At 59.3% G+C, this 17,125-nt stretch overlaps 1 protein-coding gene across 1 annotated transcript in view; it reads left to right on the top strand.

Annotated features, from left to right (window-relative positions):
* Positions 1–17,125, top strand: part of LOC144729175 (unconventional myosin-X-like) — a 67,074-nt gene that overhangs the window by 28,848 nt on the left and 21,101 nt on the right. Inside the window, exons 3-18 of the mRNA XM_078609208.1 lie at positions 3,338–3,496; positions 6,315–6,502; positions 7,033–7,167; positions 7,785–7,909; positions 8,304–8,317; positions 8,672–8,756; positions 9,448–9,551; positions 10,257–10,386; positions 11,018–11,136; positions 12,230–12,376; positions 13,192–13,292; positions 14,810–14,876; positions 15,148–15,240; positions 15,681–15,749; positions 16,029–16,111; positions 16,527–16,644. Of these exons, the coding sequence (XP_078465334.1) occupies positions 3,338–3,496; positions 6,315–6,502; positions 7,033–7,167; positions 7,785–7,909; positions 8,304–8,317; positions 8,672–8,756; positions 9,448–9,551; positions 10,257–10,386; positions 11,018–11,136; positions 12,230–12,376; positions 13,192–13,292; positions 14,810–14,876; positions 15,148–15,240; positions 15,681–15,749; positions 16,029–16,111; positions 16,527–16,644 (1,737 nt within the window). The remainder of the gene's footprint in view (positions 1–3,337; positions 3,497–6,314; positions 6,503–7,032; positions 7,168–7,784; positions 7,910–8,303; positions 8,318–8,671; positions 8,757–9,447; positions 9,552–10,256; positions 10,387–11,017; positions 11,137–12,229; positions 12,377–13,191; positions 13,293–14,809; positions 14,877–15,147; positions 15,241–15,680; positions 15,750–16,028; positions 16,112–16,526; positions 16,645–17,125) is intronic.

Here is a 17,125-nt window from a genome sequence, read left to right as displayed (position 1 = left end):
GGGGGCGGGTAAAGAAGGCTGGGGCGTGGGGGTGGTAATGCCCCGGGCTGCCCCCACACACTGAAGGCATTGGCAGGAGAGTGGGGGGGGGGCAGTGGCTGTGGGGGCCGAGGCAGTTTGGGGGTGGTGCAAGGAGGGGGGTATGAGGGTTCACATGACAGATGTAGCTGGAAGCGCGAGGAGGAGTAGGACGAGGAGGAGGGTGGGGGGGTAGCGAGCCCTGCTAATCACAAAGGCGCCTGATTGTGTGCTCCGCCAGCGCCCACATGACTTCGATTTAGTCCGTAAATACCACTCCTGTTGCTCGCGTTTTATCCGCGTGTCCACGGAAACTCGCGGCGTTGAGCGAGCGGCGCTCGGTCGCTGCCGGGCGGCCCGGTCGCTCCTCCTCGTGGGAGGGCGACGGCGGCGGAATGGTGAACGTGGAAGCACCGCTACGGGCGCACGATTGGTACGGGGGGCACGGGGGGCACGCGGGGCACGGGGGGGTACGAGGGCCGATCGTCCTGCGGCAGCCTCCGCTTGCTTCCGCTCCGACAGTGGAGACGTCACGCAGCTGGGACGGGGGGGTGGTGGGGGGGCCGTCAGCCGTGCCGGTGGTCACGCCGCGTGCCGGCGGTGGCGCTGCGTCAGAGTGGCGTGCCGGCCTGGCGGGTTGCGAAACCGCCGTGTTGACGGTCGGAGCCACCGGGGGGTCCGCGTTGTTCCCCGCGTGCGAGGGCTGCTCTGTGAGGCGGGCAACCGGCTACCGCGCCCTCACTCGGTCTCAGCACCATCTTGTCTGGCTTGCGGTGTTATCAGACCAACTACCCCCCCCCCCTAATGTATTTGTTTGAACAACGTGAGAAGTGAAGGGACCAGGATGAGGCTCAATTTCGTCAGTGGGTGAGTGGGTGAGTGAGTGATTGGGTGAGTGAGTGGGTGGGTGGGTGAGTGGGTGGATGGGTGAGTGAGTGGGTCAGTGAGTGATTGGGTGAGTGAGTGATTGGGTGAGTGTGTGAGTGGGTGGGTGGTTGAGTGGGTGGGTGGTTGAGTGGTTGGGTGGGTGAGTGAGTGAGTGAATGGGTGAGTGAGTGAATGGGTGGTTGAGTGGGTGGTTGAGTGTGTGAGTGAGTGAGTGAGTGGGTGGTTGAGTGAGTGAGTGGGTAAGTGAGTGGGTGAGTGGGTGAGTGGGTGAGTGAGTGAGTGGGAGTGTGGATGTTCACCCCCTGTACTGCAATGATTTCCTCCTGGTTCTCTGGTTGCCTTCCATAGTTAAACAAAAAGACCACGCACAATGTCATCGGTATCGCGCTCAAACTTCCCAATGCTGAAAAATGACCTACAAATTACTCGGTTGGGATCGCACGCAGCAGCAACATCACCCACAAAAGAGCTTTACAGCTCATCTGATTTCTCCAGTATAAATCAGTATTCATACACTGAACTTGGCAGGACCCTGCTGAGTCTCAAGGCTCCTTCACACTCTCCTGGGTCAACAAGCGCAATGACAATCGTCTTCATTCGCAGATCTTCTACTTCCGTACGGCCGATGTAGATCGCAGAACAACAACTACAACGTCACGTTCTGGTGGTCAAGCCAGATAACCGCGTGAGGAGCAGCGGAGTTTTCTGCCGTGGTGATGTCTCCTGAAATGATAATAACAATTGTGCATGGCCTGTGTGCACGCACGTGAAATGTATTGGCAACTGTGTGTATCCGGGTGTGATTGTGTCTGCATTGGGCAAATGTGTGCCGCGCGCGCGCACGCACGTGCGTGTCTTTAATGTTGTGTGTTTATATAGATGTACGTGGGAGTGTGTGTTTGTGTACGTTAGTGTGTGTGTGTATGCGTGTGTGTGTGGGGAGCGGTAGTGTAGTGGTTAGAGTGCTGCGCTACGAACCCGGTGACCCGTTCACGGCCAACACCAGTGATGATCTGAACCGGTCCTGGGCCTCCCCTAGGTTGTCTCAGCCTTAAACGAGTACCTGGCACGGTGTGTAAACATCGCCACTGGAGAGACAAAGGCGGCCGGGCGTGGTGTTGGCCACCCCACTCTCTACTGTACCGTTCCGGCCTTCATAGATGCTCGCTAACAGCACTTGCCCGAACAGTCTGTTAGGCTATAGGGGGAATCTTTGTCTTTGTCTTTGTGAGCGTGTGTGCATACGGCAACCTGAGTTCGATTACCGCGACGGCTAACATCAGTGGCGAGTGATATCCAAACCAGTCCTGAGCTTTTCCTAGGTTGACTCGGCCTTAAACGAGTAGCTGGTGCGGTGTATAAACACATCACCACTGGGGAGACAAAGGCGGCCAGGCGTGGTGGTGGCCACATGACCTCCTTTTGTGCCTTGCTTGCCTTAATAGGTGTTCTCTAACAGCACTTCCTACAACACGACGTTGCATGTTCACTGGACAGTCAATAGAGCTATATGGGGGACCTTTGTCTTGTGTGTGTGCGTCTGTAATGGGGTGGAAGTGTGTCCCGGCTTCCGTGGCCTTGTGCGCGTTTCCTTAAAATACCCAAGGTTTTGTCTAAAAACACCCACACGGTCACCCCCATGGTCACCCGCTCGGTCACCCACTTGGTCACCCATTTGGTCACCCGCACAGTGACCCACTTAGTCACCCACACGGTCACCCGCTCGGTCACCCACTTAGTCACCCACACGGTCACCCACTCAATCACCCGGATGGTTACCCGCATTATCACCCACTCGATCAGCCACTCGGTCATCCGCTGGTCACCCGCTCGGTCGCCCACTCAGTTACCTGGTGGCCACCTTCCCCCGAGCACACCCCCCCCACCGTGTCCCCTGTGGGGAGGGTGGCAGTCACCCCTCTTGCCCCGGGGGGGGGGGGGCACATCCCCTTGAATGGACCCAGCGGGGTCACTGAGTGTGTGAGCGAACTTACAAGGTGCACCCAGGAAGGCTGGGTACCCTTTCTCAATGTGTACCCAAGAGTAAAGAATAACCCTTTTACAGAGAGCATATATGTGTGTGTGTGTCGGTGTGTCCGTCTGTATTTTGTGTGTGTCAGTCTGTGTGTTGGTGTGTGTGGATGTGTGAACCCAGAAACCAGAGATCGATTCCTGCTCAAGATCAATAGCAGTAACGATTATCTGAACTGGTCCCGGGCCCTCCCTTATGTCGACTCAGCCTCAAATGAGTACCTGGTGCCGTGTGTAAACATCGCCACTCCAAGCGATGAAGGCGCGTGCGTGCGTGGGCTCTGGTCAAACCATCTCCTCGTGTGCCGTGCCGGCCTTCATCACGGCACTCGCCCCAACAAACTCGCGACGGGCCACACGGGGGACCTTTGCCTTTGTTCTCTCTGCACGCGCGGCACAGACGTTCACGCTGACCCCCGGCTCCGTGGCGCGAGTCAACGTGCGAGCCATGCCGGCCTGGGAGCCCGAGGGGGTGGAGGACATGAGCTCCCTGGCGGAGCTCCACGAGGGGGCCATCCTGCACAACCTGCACCTCCGCTACCGGCACAAGCTCATCTACGTGAGCTGCACACCCGCGCCGATGATACACCCGCGCCGATGATACACCCACGCCGATGATACACCCACGCCGATGATACACCCGCGCTCGTGATACACCCGCGCCGATGATACACCCGCGCCGATGATACACCTGCACCGCTTTGAGATACTTCACAATGAAAGGCGCTTGATGAAATAGAGGTTATTATGAATGACTCCACTCAAGTGTCAGTGAAGTGAAGTCGGGAACCGTCAATGTGGGAGCACAGAAGCACAGGCCCAACGGTTGATTTTGGCCACTGCCCACAACGTAGCCAGATCTCCGCCGTCTATAACACCTGTTATGCACAGCGGTAGTAACTCCATGCAAGCGTTCACTATTCAGGCTTAATCCTTACACTTAGCTTCTGAGAACTGACGAGATGGGGGGGGGGGTGAGGGGGGGGGGTGAGGGTGGGGGGAAGCGCGAGCATCACGGGCGTCGTGGCCGTGGAGGTTTTGCAAATCGAGGCAGATAATGCGGTCGATGCCCTAGATGATGACGCGGCGGTGGGTTTGAGGGCCGCGCGCCGCTCAAAGGCGTTGTTAAACGCGGCGCTCCTGCGGATGGGGAGGGCGCACGCTCGGTGTTCTGCACCATTCCTGCAGAAGAGGCTACCACGCGGACGCGTGGTATGTTTCACGGACGGGTATAATCTGCTAGTGGGGGGGGGGGGTGACGTTGCTATGTGGTGGTAGTCTTTTTGCCTGTAGTTTTTTTTTATCTGGAAAATGTGGACCGTGATGCTGGCACTGGAATGAGCCGACTCTCTCTCTCGGGTAATGTCACGTGATCTGTAACGTCCACCGTTACAGCCAAGCGCGGTATTAACCAGGATGGCCGCCAATCTCGAACCGCGTACCCTCCGCAGCGAGCGGCGAAACGCGCTACGTTCCGACTGCGTCATTCTCCCCCCTCCCCCGACTCTCCACAACAATTGCTGCCGTCGGCGTAGAGGTTCGCCGATGGGAAAATCCCCAAGCGACATTCGGTAAACAGGTTGTGTGGCCCCGGTAGCGATTAAAAGTTTCCGAATACATTTACTGGGCGCTGGGGGGGCGATTGTCGGTGACATCTGGAAGGGTTCCAGGATCATGTTATCCGCACAGGGCGTGAAAGAAAGATCGTATCTGTCAAGCAGGAAATGACCGGATCGGTAAATCATATGCGCGTTACATCACAATGTTTTTCGAATTACAATCAGACCAAGGGCATAGAACAGTGGCCCACTTCTCACAACTGGTTGGGTAACGCCATCCTCTGGGAAGAAATTAAATTAATCGCCGGACAATTTTCCCACCACGTATCGTTCTAGCGATGTAAAACGTATAAAAGGATTTTTTTGTTGTTGTGCACATCCCATCAGAGCGCACGGCATTCTGGGATTTGCATGATTTCAGCAGCGCGGGTTCAACACAAGCAATTAAACTCTGCAGCGGTTTCGACGTTGAGTGTCTTATCAGCAGAGTTGGCCTTGCTTGAACCATCGCTGGCGAATGGCCATAAGTTCACAGGCGAGGGCCCTCTCTGTTCGTCGATATGGGTCCTAGCTCGACGGAGAATTCTGTAAGATACGCAAGATTATTTGGCGTTTTTAGCTTGGTGAACAGGCTCTGGGTAAAACACGTTCAGTCTGTGACACTTGGCGCCAATTAGCGGGAGGATAGTGGATTGGCTTCTCCCAACAATTCGACAGCCCACAGCGAAATCTTTCAAGCGCATTTCTTGGTGGGGCCCGAGCGGCAAGCGTGCCTGCCGCTCCGTCACAGAGGTTCGCGGTTCGAGCCCCGTGACCGCCCCGGTTAATCTTGCGGGGCGCATCAATCGCGAATGGCGCACAGTCTGCTTCAGAGCGGACATTAGGCACTGCTGGCGCTGTGCCGCGCTCTCCCCCCGCGTGGCGGTGGTGGTGATGATGGCAGTGGTGGTGATGATGGCGATTGTGTTGGCGGTGGTTATGATAGTGGCGGAGGTGGCGCATGAGGCCTGTGATCCGGGGGAGCGTTCAACGGGCAGAGCGTTCTGCCGTGCGTGGCGCGACTGCGAGGCGGACGTTAGGTCTCGGTCAAAGACGCAGAGCGCCTCGTAACGGCGGCGTAACGTCACGACGCACCTGGCTCGGACAAGGAACCGCACATCGAGAGTTCGCAGGAAGGTTACGGCGCCTCGGATTGGCTGGACTCTGACACGCCCACCCAAGGCTCTGCGAGGCAGCTCCTTGGACGATTGGCTGCTGGTACGACGATGTGCTCTGGGCAAACAAGCCACTCGGCAGGGAAGCGCTCGGGGCGCCCTGCCCACGGAACGCGCCCCAAGCACTGTGTGGTGGCAGCAGCAGCAGCAGCAGCGAGGCTTGGCGGATCGCACAACACGTTGCGAAAATCCTTTCCCGTGGGCGTCCAGGTGCCATGCTGTGGCTTGACAGGAGAATGCAGAACTGCAAAATGTGGACTAATACCAATGCCATCTGTCTATCTTGTATGGGATAGAGCGTTGCCCCCTTTCTGTCACATGGGGGTTTTCTCCGGGTGATCCATTTTCCTCTGACATGCATAAACCCTCTTTAAATGGCTGCAAACGTCTTCATTCATGGAGGGCCGCAGAGAGCTTGGGTCGTCGCTGGTCACGCCGGCTCCTCACCGCCTGACTGCTGCTGCGAGCTTGCCGCTCATCCGTGCTTCCTCAGAGCGACTGTGGGAGATGCAATGTGCGTGAACCACAATGCCGCGGCGACATGCACACAAGTAAACGCGTCGTTGTAACTTACGCGATCCCCGTGCGCCGCGGTGCGGAGCAGACATACATCGGCTCAATCCTGGCGGCCGTCAACCCCTACGAGACGATCGCGGGGCTCTACGGCGCTGCCAGCGTGGAGGCCTACAGAAGGCACCGGCTAGGCGAGCTGCCGCCCCACCTCTACGCCATCGCCGGGGAGTGCTACCGCGGCCTGTGGCGGCATGGCGACAGCCAGTGTGTCCTCATCAGGTGCGTGCCACTGACACACGCCCAGTGGCACACCCATTGAACACGCCATTGCCACACCCACACCCATTGCCGCACCAGTACCACACCCATAGTTTGCTGTAGGGTTAGGATGTGTTTGGGTTTTGGTTCAAGGGTAATAATAAATATTGGTGAGGAGTCCAGGCTTGCTGGAAACAATCAATACTCATGACCTGGCAAACATTCGGAGGCTATGGCCTTCACCTGATGAGACGCTGAGTGTCTAAACACCGAATCAACGCTGCTGAATTGATGCACTCCCACAAGGCTGTGCGGCTGATGGGAAGTGTTAATAAAAAACAAAGCCTCATTTACTTTGTTGTGCAATTCTCCACTGAGACGCTGATGACTTTTGAGGTTCAGGCCCAACACACGTAAAGAAATAAATAATTAGCACACATTGTTCCTATGTTTGCGTGTTCTTGTGTTAACGTGTCCACCTGTCCGTGTGTCTGCGTGTTCACGTGTCTGCCTGTCCTCCGCGTGTATGCGTGTCCGCGTGGTCTCGTCAGCGGCGAGAGCGGAGCCGGCAAGACGGAGAGCACCAAGATCATCCTGGACTTCCTGTCGGCCGCGAGCCAGGCCTCCGCCAAGTCCTCCCGCCTCGACTCGAGCACCCACGTGGAGCGAGCCGTGCTGCACAGCAGGTGCCACGCGCACCCCACCAGCACGGCGCTCCTTCGCCCAGAGAATCGTCACCGAGTCTCAGCCAAGTTTTCACATTGCTGCACGTTGCTGCAGATAAAGACAAAGATCCCCCGTATAGCCCGAACAGACTGTAGGGGCAAGTGCTGTTAGCGAGCACCTATGAAGGCCGGCACGGCACACGAGGGGGTGGGTGGCCAACACCCCGCCCGGCCGCCTTTGTCTCCCTAGTGACGATGTTTACACATCGCACGAGGTACTCATTTGAGGCTGAGTCGACCTAGGGGAGGCCCGGGACCGGTTCAGATAATCGTCACTGGTGTTGGCCGTGAGCGGGAGTCGAACCTGGGTCGCCAGGTTTATAGCGCAGTGCGCTAACCGCTACACTACCGCTCCCCTACACACACACGTACACACAGACACACGCCACCCACACAGACTGTGAGAGAACCTCCTGCCGTGACCTCGGAGGCCGTGTGGACGTCGACCCCCACCGTGTACTCTCCCGGTGACCTCTGTTCCGCACGCGTTTCCCACTCGCCCTCCCCTCTCCCGCTCCCACTGCCCTCTCGCGCTCCCACACGCTGCCCCCTACCCTCCTCCCCCCCGTGTGGAGCAGCCCCATCATGGAGGCGTTTGGGAACGCTCGCACGGTGCACAACCACAACTCCAGCCGCTTCGGCCGCTTCGTGCAGCTCAACTTTTGCCAGCAGGGAACGATCAGGGGCGGCCGCATCCTCCACTGTATCCTTCTGCTCATCGTCCTACTCCACCTCCTCCTCACCACACCTCACGCACAGCCTTAACCGAATGCTCACTCCAATCGTCAGCGTCACACTAACCCCGACGCTAACGACAATGACGACGCTAACGTGTATGCCACCATTGCCTGGCAACTCGTGAACGCTGACGCCAACTTTCACATTCATCCCAACACAAGTGGACACATTCTCCACTGAGGATGTAACCCTGGCTCTACCATTTGCCTCACGCCGAGGGTCGATTGCCACGAGTGATGTGATCTATCCCTTCATGAGTCTTGGCCTCTGAGTTGACAGCAGAGGCCCCTGTGATCCCCCTGTACGACCCCCGTTGACCCTTGACCTCACGACCTCTCCTCGGCCACCGCGTACTACAGACCTCCTGGAGAAGGTGAGAGGGTGAGAGTGATGGTGGTGGTAGCCGTGTTAGTGGTCGTAACGATGGTCATAGTGGTGGTAATAGTGATGATGATGGCGGTATTGATAGTGGTAATGATGGTCATGGTGCAGATTGTGATAATGGTCGTGTAAATGGTGATGAATGTAACATTGGTGGTGGTGAAAATGGAAATAATGATGCTAGGGATGTTGATGATGTTGGTAATGATGTTGATCATCGTGGTGATAGTTGTGGGGGTGGTGGTGATGATCGAGGCGATGGTGATGATCGTCGCTGATGGTTGTGGCGGTGGCGATTGCGGCGGCGACTGCAAGCGTGGCTAACGCGGTGTTGTCGTGGTTTCAGAATCGCGTCGTGCGGCAGAACCCGGGAGAGAGGAACTTCCACATCTTCTACGCCGTGACGCGGGGGGCCTGCCCAGCACTCCGAGGTCTCGCTGCCCCCTCCCACAAACACCCCCCACCGTGTGTCGTGATGGGGAGCCACTGCGTGCGTACGCTGTACGGCCATGGGCCTCCCCTAGGCCGACTCAGACTGAGTACGTGGGTGCGGTGTGTAAACATCTTCGCTGGGGAGTCAAAGGCGGCCGGGCGTGGCGTTGGCCACCCACCCCTTCGCGTGTAGTGCCGACCTTCATAGGTGCTACTCGCTAGGGCTGAACGATTTGGGGAAAATATCTAATTGCGATTTTTCTGACAGGTATTGCCGATTTGAGTCAAGATTCAGTTCAACATTCACTGTGTAAAAGATTTAAAACACGTGATACCATCACAATATGAACTGCTCTCTATATTCTAATGCAAGGATGAGAACTTAAAAGATCTGAATTGCTTCCAACATGTACTTATTAAAATGTTGTAATTGAAATAGAACAATGAAAATAGAACAATTGTTAAGATAAATAAATAAAGTTATAATAATAAAAAATCAAACAATTCCAATAAGAAAGCAATAGGACTTTTAAAATCGCAAAAAATCGCAGCCTTTGCAATTTGCTAATCGCGATTTCGAATTGACATCGATTCATCGTTCAGCCCTACTACTCGCTCGGCAACACTTGCCCCAAACGGTCTTTTCAATGCCACACGTGGGGGGGGGGATTTTTGTCTCCGTGGTCACAGAGGAGCTGCACATCTCGAGCCCCGAGAGCTACCACTACCTGAAGCAGTCGAGCAGCGCCCTGGACGACCCCAGCGCCGACCGGGGCCTCTACACGGACGTCATGGTGACGACGCGGCCCACACCCACGCACAGCACAGCACCCGCTCCGCACGCACCGCGACACACCCAGACGACGACAATCGTGAATTGTGACGGAGATGAGCTTGCAGCGCGCCGCCGCGCGGCCTGCGCTCGCCGTCGAAGGGAGAGAATCACTCGGAGTTGGGACCGCGCGGGACCGGGAGTCGGACTCACGGGCGGCTGGGTTCGTAGCGCGGCGCCACAAACTGCCGCGCCGACGCCTCCCCAGACGTTCCAATGTAGTGGCACGTGGGCGTGTGGGCACGTGGGCACGTGGGCACGTGGGCACGTGGGCACGTGGGTGTGTGGGCACGTGGGTGTGTGGGCACGTGGGCACGTGGGCGAAAGCCTCCCGCGCCCTTGGCTGGCCCTGCCCACCGGGGCCCTCTGAGCTGGAGATGCTCGTGGGTGGAGGAGGCCGAGGGGAGTGCCCACCGCCTCGCGGCGACGTGAGGTCGGCCGCTACTGTTGAGGCTCGGGGGTCGGAAGGGGGGGCTCGCCCGCGGGCTTTGCGGGATGAGCACCTAGGGGGTTGGCGCTGGAAGGGGGGGGGGATGGTGCCCCCACCCTAGGGTCGTGCACTTTCACACGTGGCCTGAAATCAGGGAGGGATGTGACTTGTGTGGTTTAACGCCCCACTCGGGAGCGGTGCTGTTCTAACGCCGCTGTCACGCCCCCGCTCCCCCAGGGCGCGATGGAGGCGATGTGCTTCTCGGCGGACGAGAGGAGGGAGGTGCTGCGCTTGCTCTCGGCCGTGCTGCTCGTGGGGAACATCGAGTTCGCTACGGCGGGGGGCGCGCAGGTGTCCTCCAGTGGTGGTGAGGGGGGGGGGGCAGTGGGGGGGGGGCAGTGGGGGGGGGGCAGTGGGGGGGGGGGTAGTGGGGGTGGAGGGGGAGCAGTGGGGGGGGCGCGCAGGTGTCCTCCAGTGGTGGTGAGGGGGGGGGGCAGTGGGGGGGGGGCAGTGGGGGGGGGCAGTGGGGGGGGGTAGTGGGGGTGGAGGGGGAGCAGTGGGGGGCGCGCAGGTGTCCTCCAGTGGTGGTGAGGGGGGGGGCAGGGGGGGGGCAGTGAGGGGGGCAGTGGGGGGGGTAGTGGGGGGCGCGCAGGTGTCCTCCAATGGTGGTGAGGGGGGGGGGGGCAGTGGGGGGGGGCAGGTGTCCTCCAGTGGTGGTGATGGGGGGAGCAGTTGGGGGGGGCAGTGAGGGGGGGGGGGTAGTGGGGGTGGAGGGGGAGCAGTGGGGGGGGGGCTCAGGTGTCCTCCAGTGATGGTGACGGGGGGGGGGGTAGACGGTGGGGTCTGTGGGCAGGTGATTATGTGCAGGCCTGATGAATAGATAAAAATGTATTCTTACGAGGTTTGTGGACTGTTCACTCTTGTAGTCATAGTGGTGGTGGTTGTAGCAGTTGTGGTTATCTTAGTGGTTGTGGTTCTCTGGGTGGTCTGTGGCTCAGCTCTGTGCCGTGCGGCCGAGCTGCTGGGCGTGGACGAGGAGCCGCTGGCCGAGGCGCTGACCCAGCGGTCCATGACCCTACGCGGAGAGGAGATCAGCACGCCGCTCACCATCGCACAGGTGAGGGGGAGTGGGGGGGGGCGGGGGGGGGGGAGAGGCATGGGGTGAGCACTGGCGATGGTTCCGGAGAGGGAGGTGAGGAGAGGGGGGTGAGGGGAGGGAGGTGAGGAGAGGGGGGTGAGGGGAGGGGGGTGAGGGGAGGAGGTGAGGGGAGGGAGGTGAGGAGAGGGGGTGAGGGGAGGGGGGTGAGGGGAGGGAGGTGAGGGGAGGGAGGTGAGGAGAGGGAGGTGAGGGGAGGGAGGTGAGGGGGAGGGGGGTGAGGGGAGGGGGGTGAGGGGAGGGGGGTGAGGGGAGGGAGGTGAGGGGAGGGAGGTGAGGGGAGGGGGTGAGGGGAGGGAGGTGAGGGGAGGGAGGTGAGGAGAGGGAGGTGAGGGGAGGGAGGTGAGGGGAGGGAGGTGAGGGGAGGGGGGTGAGGGGAGGGGGGTGAGGGGAGGGGGGTGAGGGGGGTGAGGGGAGGGGGGTGAGGGGAGGAGGGTGAGGGGAGGGGTGTGAGGAGAGGGGGTGAGGGGAGGGGGGTGAGGGGAGGGGGGTGAGGGGAGGAGGTGAGGGGAGGGGGGTGAGGGGAGGGGGGTGAGGGGAGGGGGGGTGAGGGGAGGGGGGTGAGGGGAGGGGGGTGAGGGGAGGGGGGTGAGGGGAGGGAGGTGAGGGGAGGGAGGTGAGGGGAGGGAGGTGAGGGGAGGGGGGTGAGGGGAGGGGGGTGAGGGGAGGGGGGTGAGGGGTGTGAGGAGAGGGGGGTGAGGGGTGAGGGGAGGGGGTGAGGGGAGGGGGGTGAGGGGAGGGGGGTGAGGGGAGGGGGGTGAGGGGAGGGGGGGTGAGGGGAGGGGGGTGAGGGGAGGGGGGTGAGGGGAGGGGGGTGAGGGGAGGGAGCAGGTGACAGCGTGTGCGTAATCGCCATGCCAACGCGACGGCGCTCCACACGTCAGCAGCACCACGTCTCGGCACAAATCAATTCCGGCTCCCGTCGGGACACGGACCATGCCGATTCCCGCACTGTGCCGAGGCAACGCCAGACAGGTGGCGGCTGCCCCTGCCCGCCTGTGTCCCACCCTGTCCCCCCGCCCCCCGCCCTGTCCCTACCCCCACACCACCCCAGGCGGCGGACTCTCGCGACTCGCTGGCGATGTCTCTGTACGAGCGCTGCTTCTCGTGGATCGTGCGGCGCATCAACGCGCGCGTGCACGGAGCGAGGCCCTTCCACAGCATCGGCATCCTCGACATCTTCGGCTTCGAGAACTTCGAGGTACGGGGGCAGGCTCGCCGCGCGTCTCTGCCGAGCGGTGGCGGTCGCTGCCTTGGCCGCGCTGTCGAGGCGGCCGCGAGGGATGGTGGATCGCCGCGCACCGTCTCCGCGAAAATCCTTTCCCGTGAGCGGTTCGAGGTGGAAGCCGTACCTTGGACGTGCCAGGTGATGGCGGTCAATAGATTTTTCGATTTAAAGCTTTCGTGACTGCAGGGATTCATCTTCTTGGTTCTTTCGGTAAAGTCACGTAGAAGGGAAGTAATAAAATAATAAAAATAAAACATAATAAAATAATTCTCACGACGTTTCAGCCACAACGCAAGCAGCCGTTTTATTTTTATTATTTTATTATTTCCATTCTACGTGACTTTACCGAAAGAACCAAGAAGAGGAAAAAGGTCAATAGATTGCGGGCCCCCCGTCATTCTGTCTGCGTGGGATAGAGTGTTGCACCCTCGCACGCGTGGGGTTGCTCCCCGCGCTGCCGGTTTCCTCCCGCATTCGTGGAGTTGACGACGAAACGCATTCCAGCGTAGGACCCCACAGAGCTTGTCGGTGGTTCCGGCTGCCTTCCCCAGCGCCTCGGCTGCGGTTTCCTGCGCGTTTGAATTGAAGTGCGTTTGAATCGACGGAAAACTGCGCGGCGCATCGCGAGATTTGGCTTTCTAACTGTAGCCACACCGTGTGGTCACACCTCACAGCACCGTGCTGGACCACGCCGCATGACACTCTGCCGATCCGTACAATACAGCGCCACACCGTGATGCGCTGCAGGGTGCGGTGCCGCACTCTGAACCACCGCGTGTCCGTCGCAGGTGAACCGCTTTGAGCAGTTCAACATCAACTACGCCAACGAGAAGCTGCAGGAGTACTTCAACACGCACATCTTTTCACTGGAGCAGCTCGAGTACAACAGGTCCCAGCACCGCCACCACCAGCACCATCGCCGCTGTCACCACCGTCACCGCCACCAGCACCATCACCGCCACCACCAGTACCATCGCCGCTGTCACCACCGTCACCGCCACCAGCACCATCACCGCCACCACCAGTACCATCGCCGCTGTCACCACCGTCACTACCACCAGCACCATCACCGCCACCACCAGCACCACCGCAGCTGTCACCACCGTCAACACCACCAGCACTATCGCCACCACCATTGCCTCCACCATCGCCACCACCACCGTCACCACCGTCACCACGACCAGCACCGTCGCCACCACCACCGTCACCACGACCAGCACCGTCGCCACCAGTAGTGGTAGTGCGTGGTAGTGGTAGTGAGTGGTAGTGGTAGTGAGTGGTAGTGGTAGTGCGTGGTAGTGGTAGTGGTAGTGAGTGGTGGTGGTAGTGAGTGGTAGTGGTAGTAGTGGTAGTGAGTGGTAGTGAGTGGTAGTGGTAGTGATAGTGTAGTAGTAGTGGTAGTGCGTGGTAGTGGTAGTGAGTGGTAGTGGTAGTGCGTGGTAGTGGTAGTGAGTGGTAGTGGTAGTGAGTGGTAGTGGTAGTGAGTGGTAGTGGTAGTGAGTGGTAGTGGTAGTGCGTGGTAGTGAGTGGTAGTGGTAGTGAGTGGTAGTGGTAGTAGTGGTAGTGAGTGGTAGTGGTAGTGAGTGTTGGTGTCGGTGCACGCAGGACCGGGTGCTGCCGGTGGGGGGCGCCAATCGGCACCACAGCACGTGGTCTTTGTGCACGAGGCGCGGTGCTGCCACCCACCCCCTCCTGGCAGTCGTGTGCCGCGCCGGCCTTCAAGGGTGCTACTCGCTAACAGCCACTCGCTCAATAGTTTGTGAAGCCTATGCGGGGGGGGGGGGGGGGTCTTGCCTTGTGCATGCGACACGCCCAAGCAGCTTCTGTTTGGCCGGATAGAGGAGGTCAAACGGGCACTGATGCGGTACGGGAGGATGTGGAGCTGAGTGGACTTTGCCGATGACCGGTACCAGCGGTGTCAAGATCGGCTTCTGTGGAGGATGCTGCTGGGCAGTTGGAGGAAGTCGCCCTCCAACAACAATGGAGGGAACAGTGGGGAGCACTGGTGGTGCATCTGCCAGTCATCTCAGCTAGTCATCTCAGTCAGTCAACCCATGGCACCTGGTTCTTTCGCATGACCTGTCAGCGAGCCTTCGACACTTCAAATGGCCTCAATGTGCACCTAGCCTGGCACAAGCGCTGTGGTGACCTCACTTCGTGGTGAATAGCCATGCAGTGCTGTTGGTTAATCGTAGTGATAGTTGTAGCAATGAGTGGTGGTGGTGGTGGTGGTGGTAATGGTAGTCATGAATGGTGGTAGTAGGGGGTGTCAAGTGGTGGTAGTGGTGAGTTGGTGGTGATGGCCGTGAGTGGTACTGGGTGTTGAGTGGTGGTAGTGATGAGTAGTAATGAGTGAGCGGTGGCGATGGTGATGATGATGATGATGGTCGTGTCCTCGCTGTGCAGGGAGGGCATTGCATGGGAAGACATCAACTGGACGGACAACAGCGAGTGCCTCGACCTGGTGGAGAAGGTGAGGTTCCGGGCCCCACTCTCCAGCCTGTGCCTCTACCTCCTACCCTCTCCCTCCCTCCCTCCCCCCTCAACCCTCCGTCTCTACAAACGCGACGGTAAACGGACAAAGTCGTGACGCCGGGTCGTGACCTCTGTTGAATCGTCGCGGAGTGAGCTGCGACGTGGCTTCCTAACCTTACCTCTCCATCCCTGCCATCGGCCTGACCCCTACAACCCTTAACCTTTAACCCCATCCCCCCCCCCACCCCCTCCGGCCGTGACCCCCGCAGAAGCTGGGGCTGCTGGCGCTGGTGAACGAGGAGAGCCGCTTCCCCAAGGGCACGGACGCCACGCTGCTCGCCAAGCTCCACGGGGAGCACGCGGTGAGCCTCACCTTACACGCTCACCCCGCGCACACCACTCGCTCACCACCTATGGTATGGGTGGTGTTGGTGCTGGTGGTATGGATGGTGGTAATAAAACTACAACTATTTCATTTATTTTATCAGGGAAGGGGCCCCACTGAGCTACATAGCTCCGTTTTCAGAAGCGACCTGACCACAAATGATAGCTCAACAGAGTGTACGTTTTTAAGTGTGGAGGAAAAAAAACTGGAGGACCTGGGGAAAAATACACGCCACCACAGGGAGAACATGCAAACTCCAAATATACAGGCGTATTGCTTCCGTGTGTAGCGGTGGTGGTGCTGGTGCTGGGCTGGTGGTATGGATGGTGGCGATGGTGCCGTGTGTCGCGGTGGTGGTGGTGTTGGTGCTGGTGGTACAGACGGTGGTGTGAGCCAGTCTGTGTGTGTCGTACTCAGAGCAACTCCTTCTACGTAAAGCCCAGAGTGGCCGACCACCAGTTTGGGATCAAGCACTATGCCGGAGAGGTACGCACGCACGCACAGACACGCACGGACACGCAGCCACACACAAACACTTGCAAGCACATCACGTGTAAAGCCTTAACAGACTGTTGGGGCAAGTGCTGTTCGCGGGCACCTATGAAGGCCGGCACGGCACACGAGGGTGTGGGTGGCCACCTTTGCCCAGATTCTCAACTATTCAGATGCCCAGAAGCGTTTTCATCATATTTAATGACGCCGCTGCCGATGTTACCGATTGCTGCCCGTGCTGGTATTGTTGCTGATGATGTTGCCCCGTGCCAGGTGCTGTACACCGTGGAGGGCTTCCTGGAGAAGAACAGAGACACGTTTCGTGAGGACATCCTCAACCTCGTGCTGGACAGCAGGTACAGAGCCGGGCGGTGGCGGCGGTGGCCACGCTGCTGCTGCTCCATGCGGCAGATGTTGTTAGTGCTGAGAGAGATAGCCAGCCTGGCACGTGCTGAGTAGCTTGGGTGAGTTGTGGGTGAGGATTGAGTCAGTCGGTCCTCTGTGTGTGCGCGCATCTGGGGGAGCGGTCGCGTCGTGGTTAACATCAGTGACGATGATCTGAACCGGTGCTGGGCCTCTCTCAGGTCGATTCAGCATCAAATGAGCAGCTGGTGCGGTGTGAGACAAAGGCGGCCGGGCGTGGTGCTGGTCACCCACAGCCTCGCGTGCCATGCCGGCCTTCATGGGTGCTCGCTAACAGCACTTGCCCCAACAGTCTGTTAAGGCTACACGGGGGATCTTTGTCTCCGTCTGTGCACGTGGGTGCCACAGGATGGACTTTGTGTTCGAGTTGTTCGAGTCGGAGTCGAGCTCCGGCCGCGCGGCGCCCGAAGAGTCCCTCAAACTCAACTCGCGGCACCGCAAGCCCACGGTCTGCTTGCAGTTCAAGGTGCCACCCGCCACAGCAAGCTCCTTACCACCCGCTACACCGAGCCACCCACCACATGGTAGCGCTCGCACCCAGGTGCCTGCCACAGCAGCGCAGTTCTCAGCCACCCGCCATGGTAACAGAGCTTCCAGGCCACGTGGCATGGCATCTGTCACACCCAGCCACCTGCCATGGCAAATGATACAATTCTGTACCTGTTAAGGCCGCTACAATACCACATAGTTGGACCTTGGCACACGCAACCACCACCACCACCACTACACCCGGCTTGCCACGGACATCATGAGATATGTGCGCGTGGGTGTCTTTGATTTTTTTGGGGAGCCGAATAGAGGGGGGACAAACGGGCGTGGCACGGGCTAGAGAAGAGATGGAGTGATGTGGCACGAGAGGATGTGGAGCTGAGTGGACTTGCCGATAACCGGCACCAGCGGTGTCAAGATCGACCTCTATGGAGGAGGCTCACGAAGGACGCTGCTGC

The sequence above is a fragment of the Lampetra planeri genome, chromosome 31 (genome assembly GCF_965212315.1).
Source record: "Lampetra planeri chromosome 31, kcLamPlan1.2.h2, whole genome shotgun sequence".
Classification (NCBI taxonomy): Eukaryota; Metazoa; Chordata; class Hyperoartia; order Petromyzontiformes; family Petromyzontidae; genus Lampetra; species Lampetra planeri.
The sequence above is the reverse complement of the archived record's forward strand: the minus strand, read 5'-3'. Positions and strand labels throughout refer to the sequence as shown.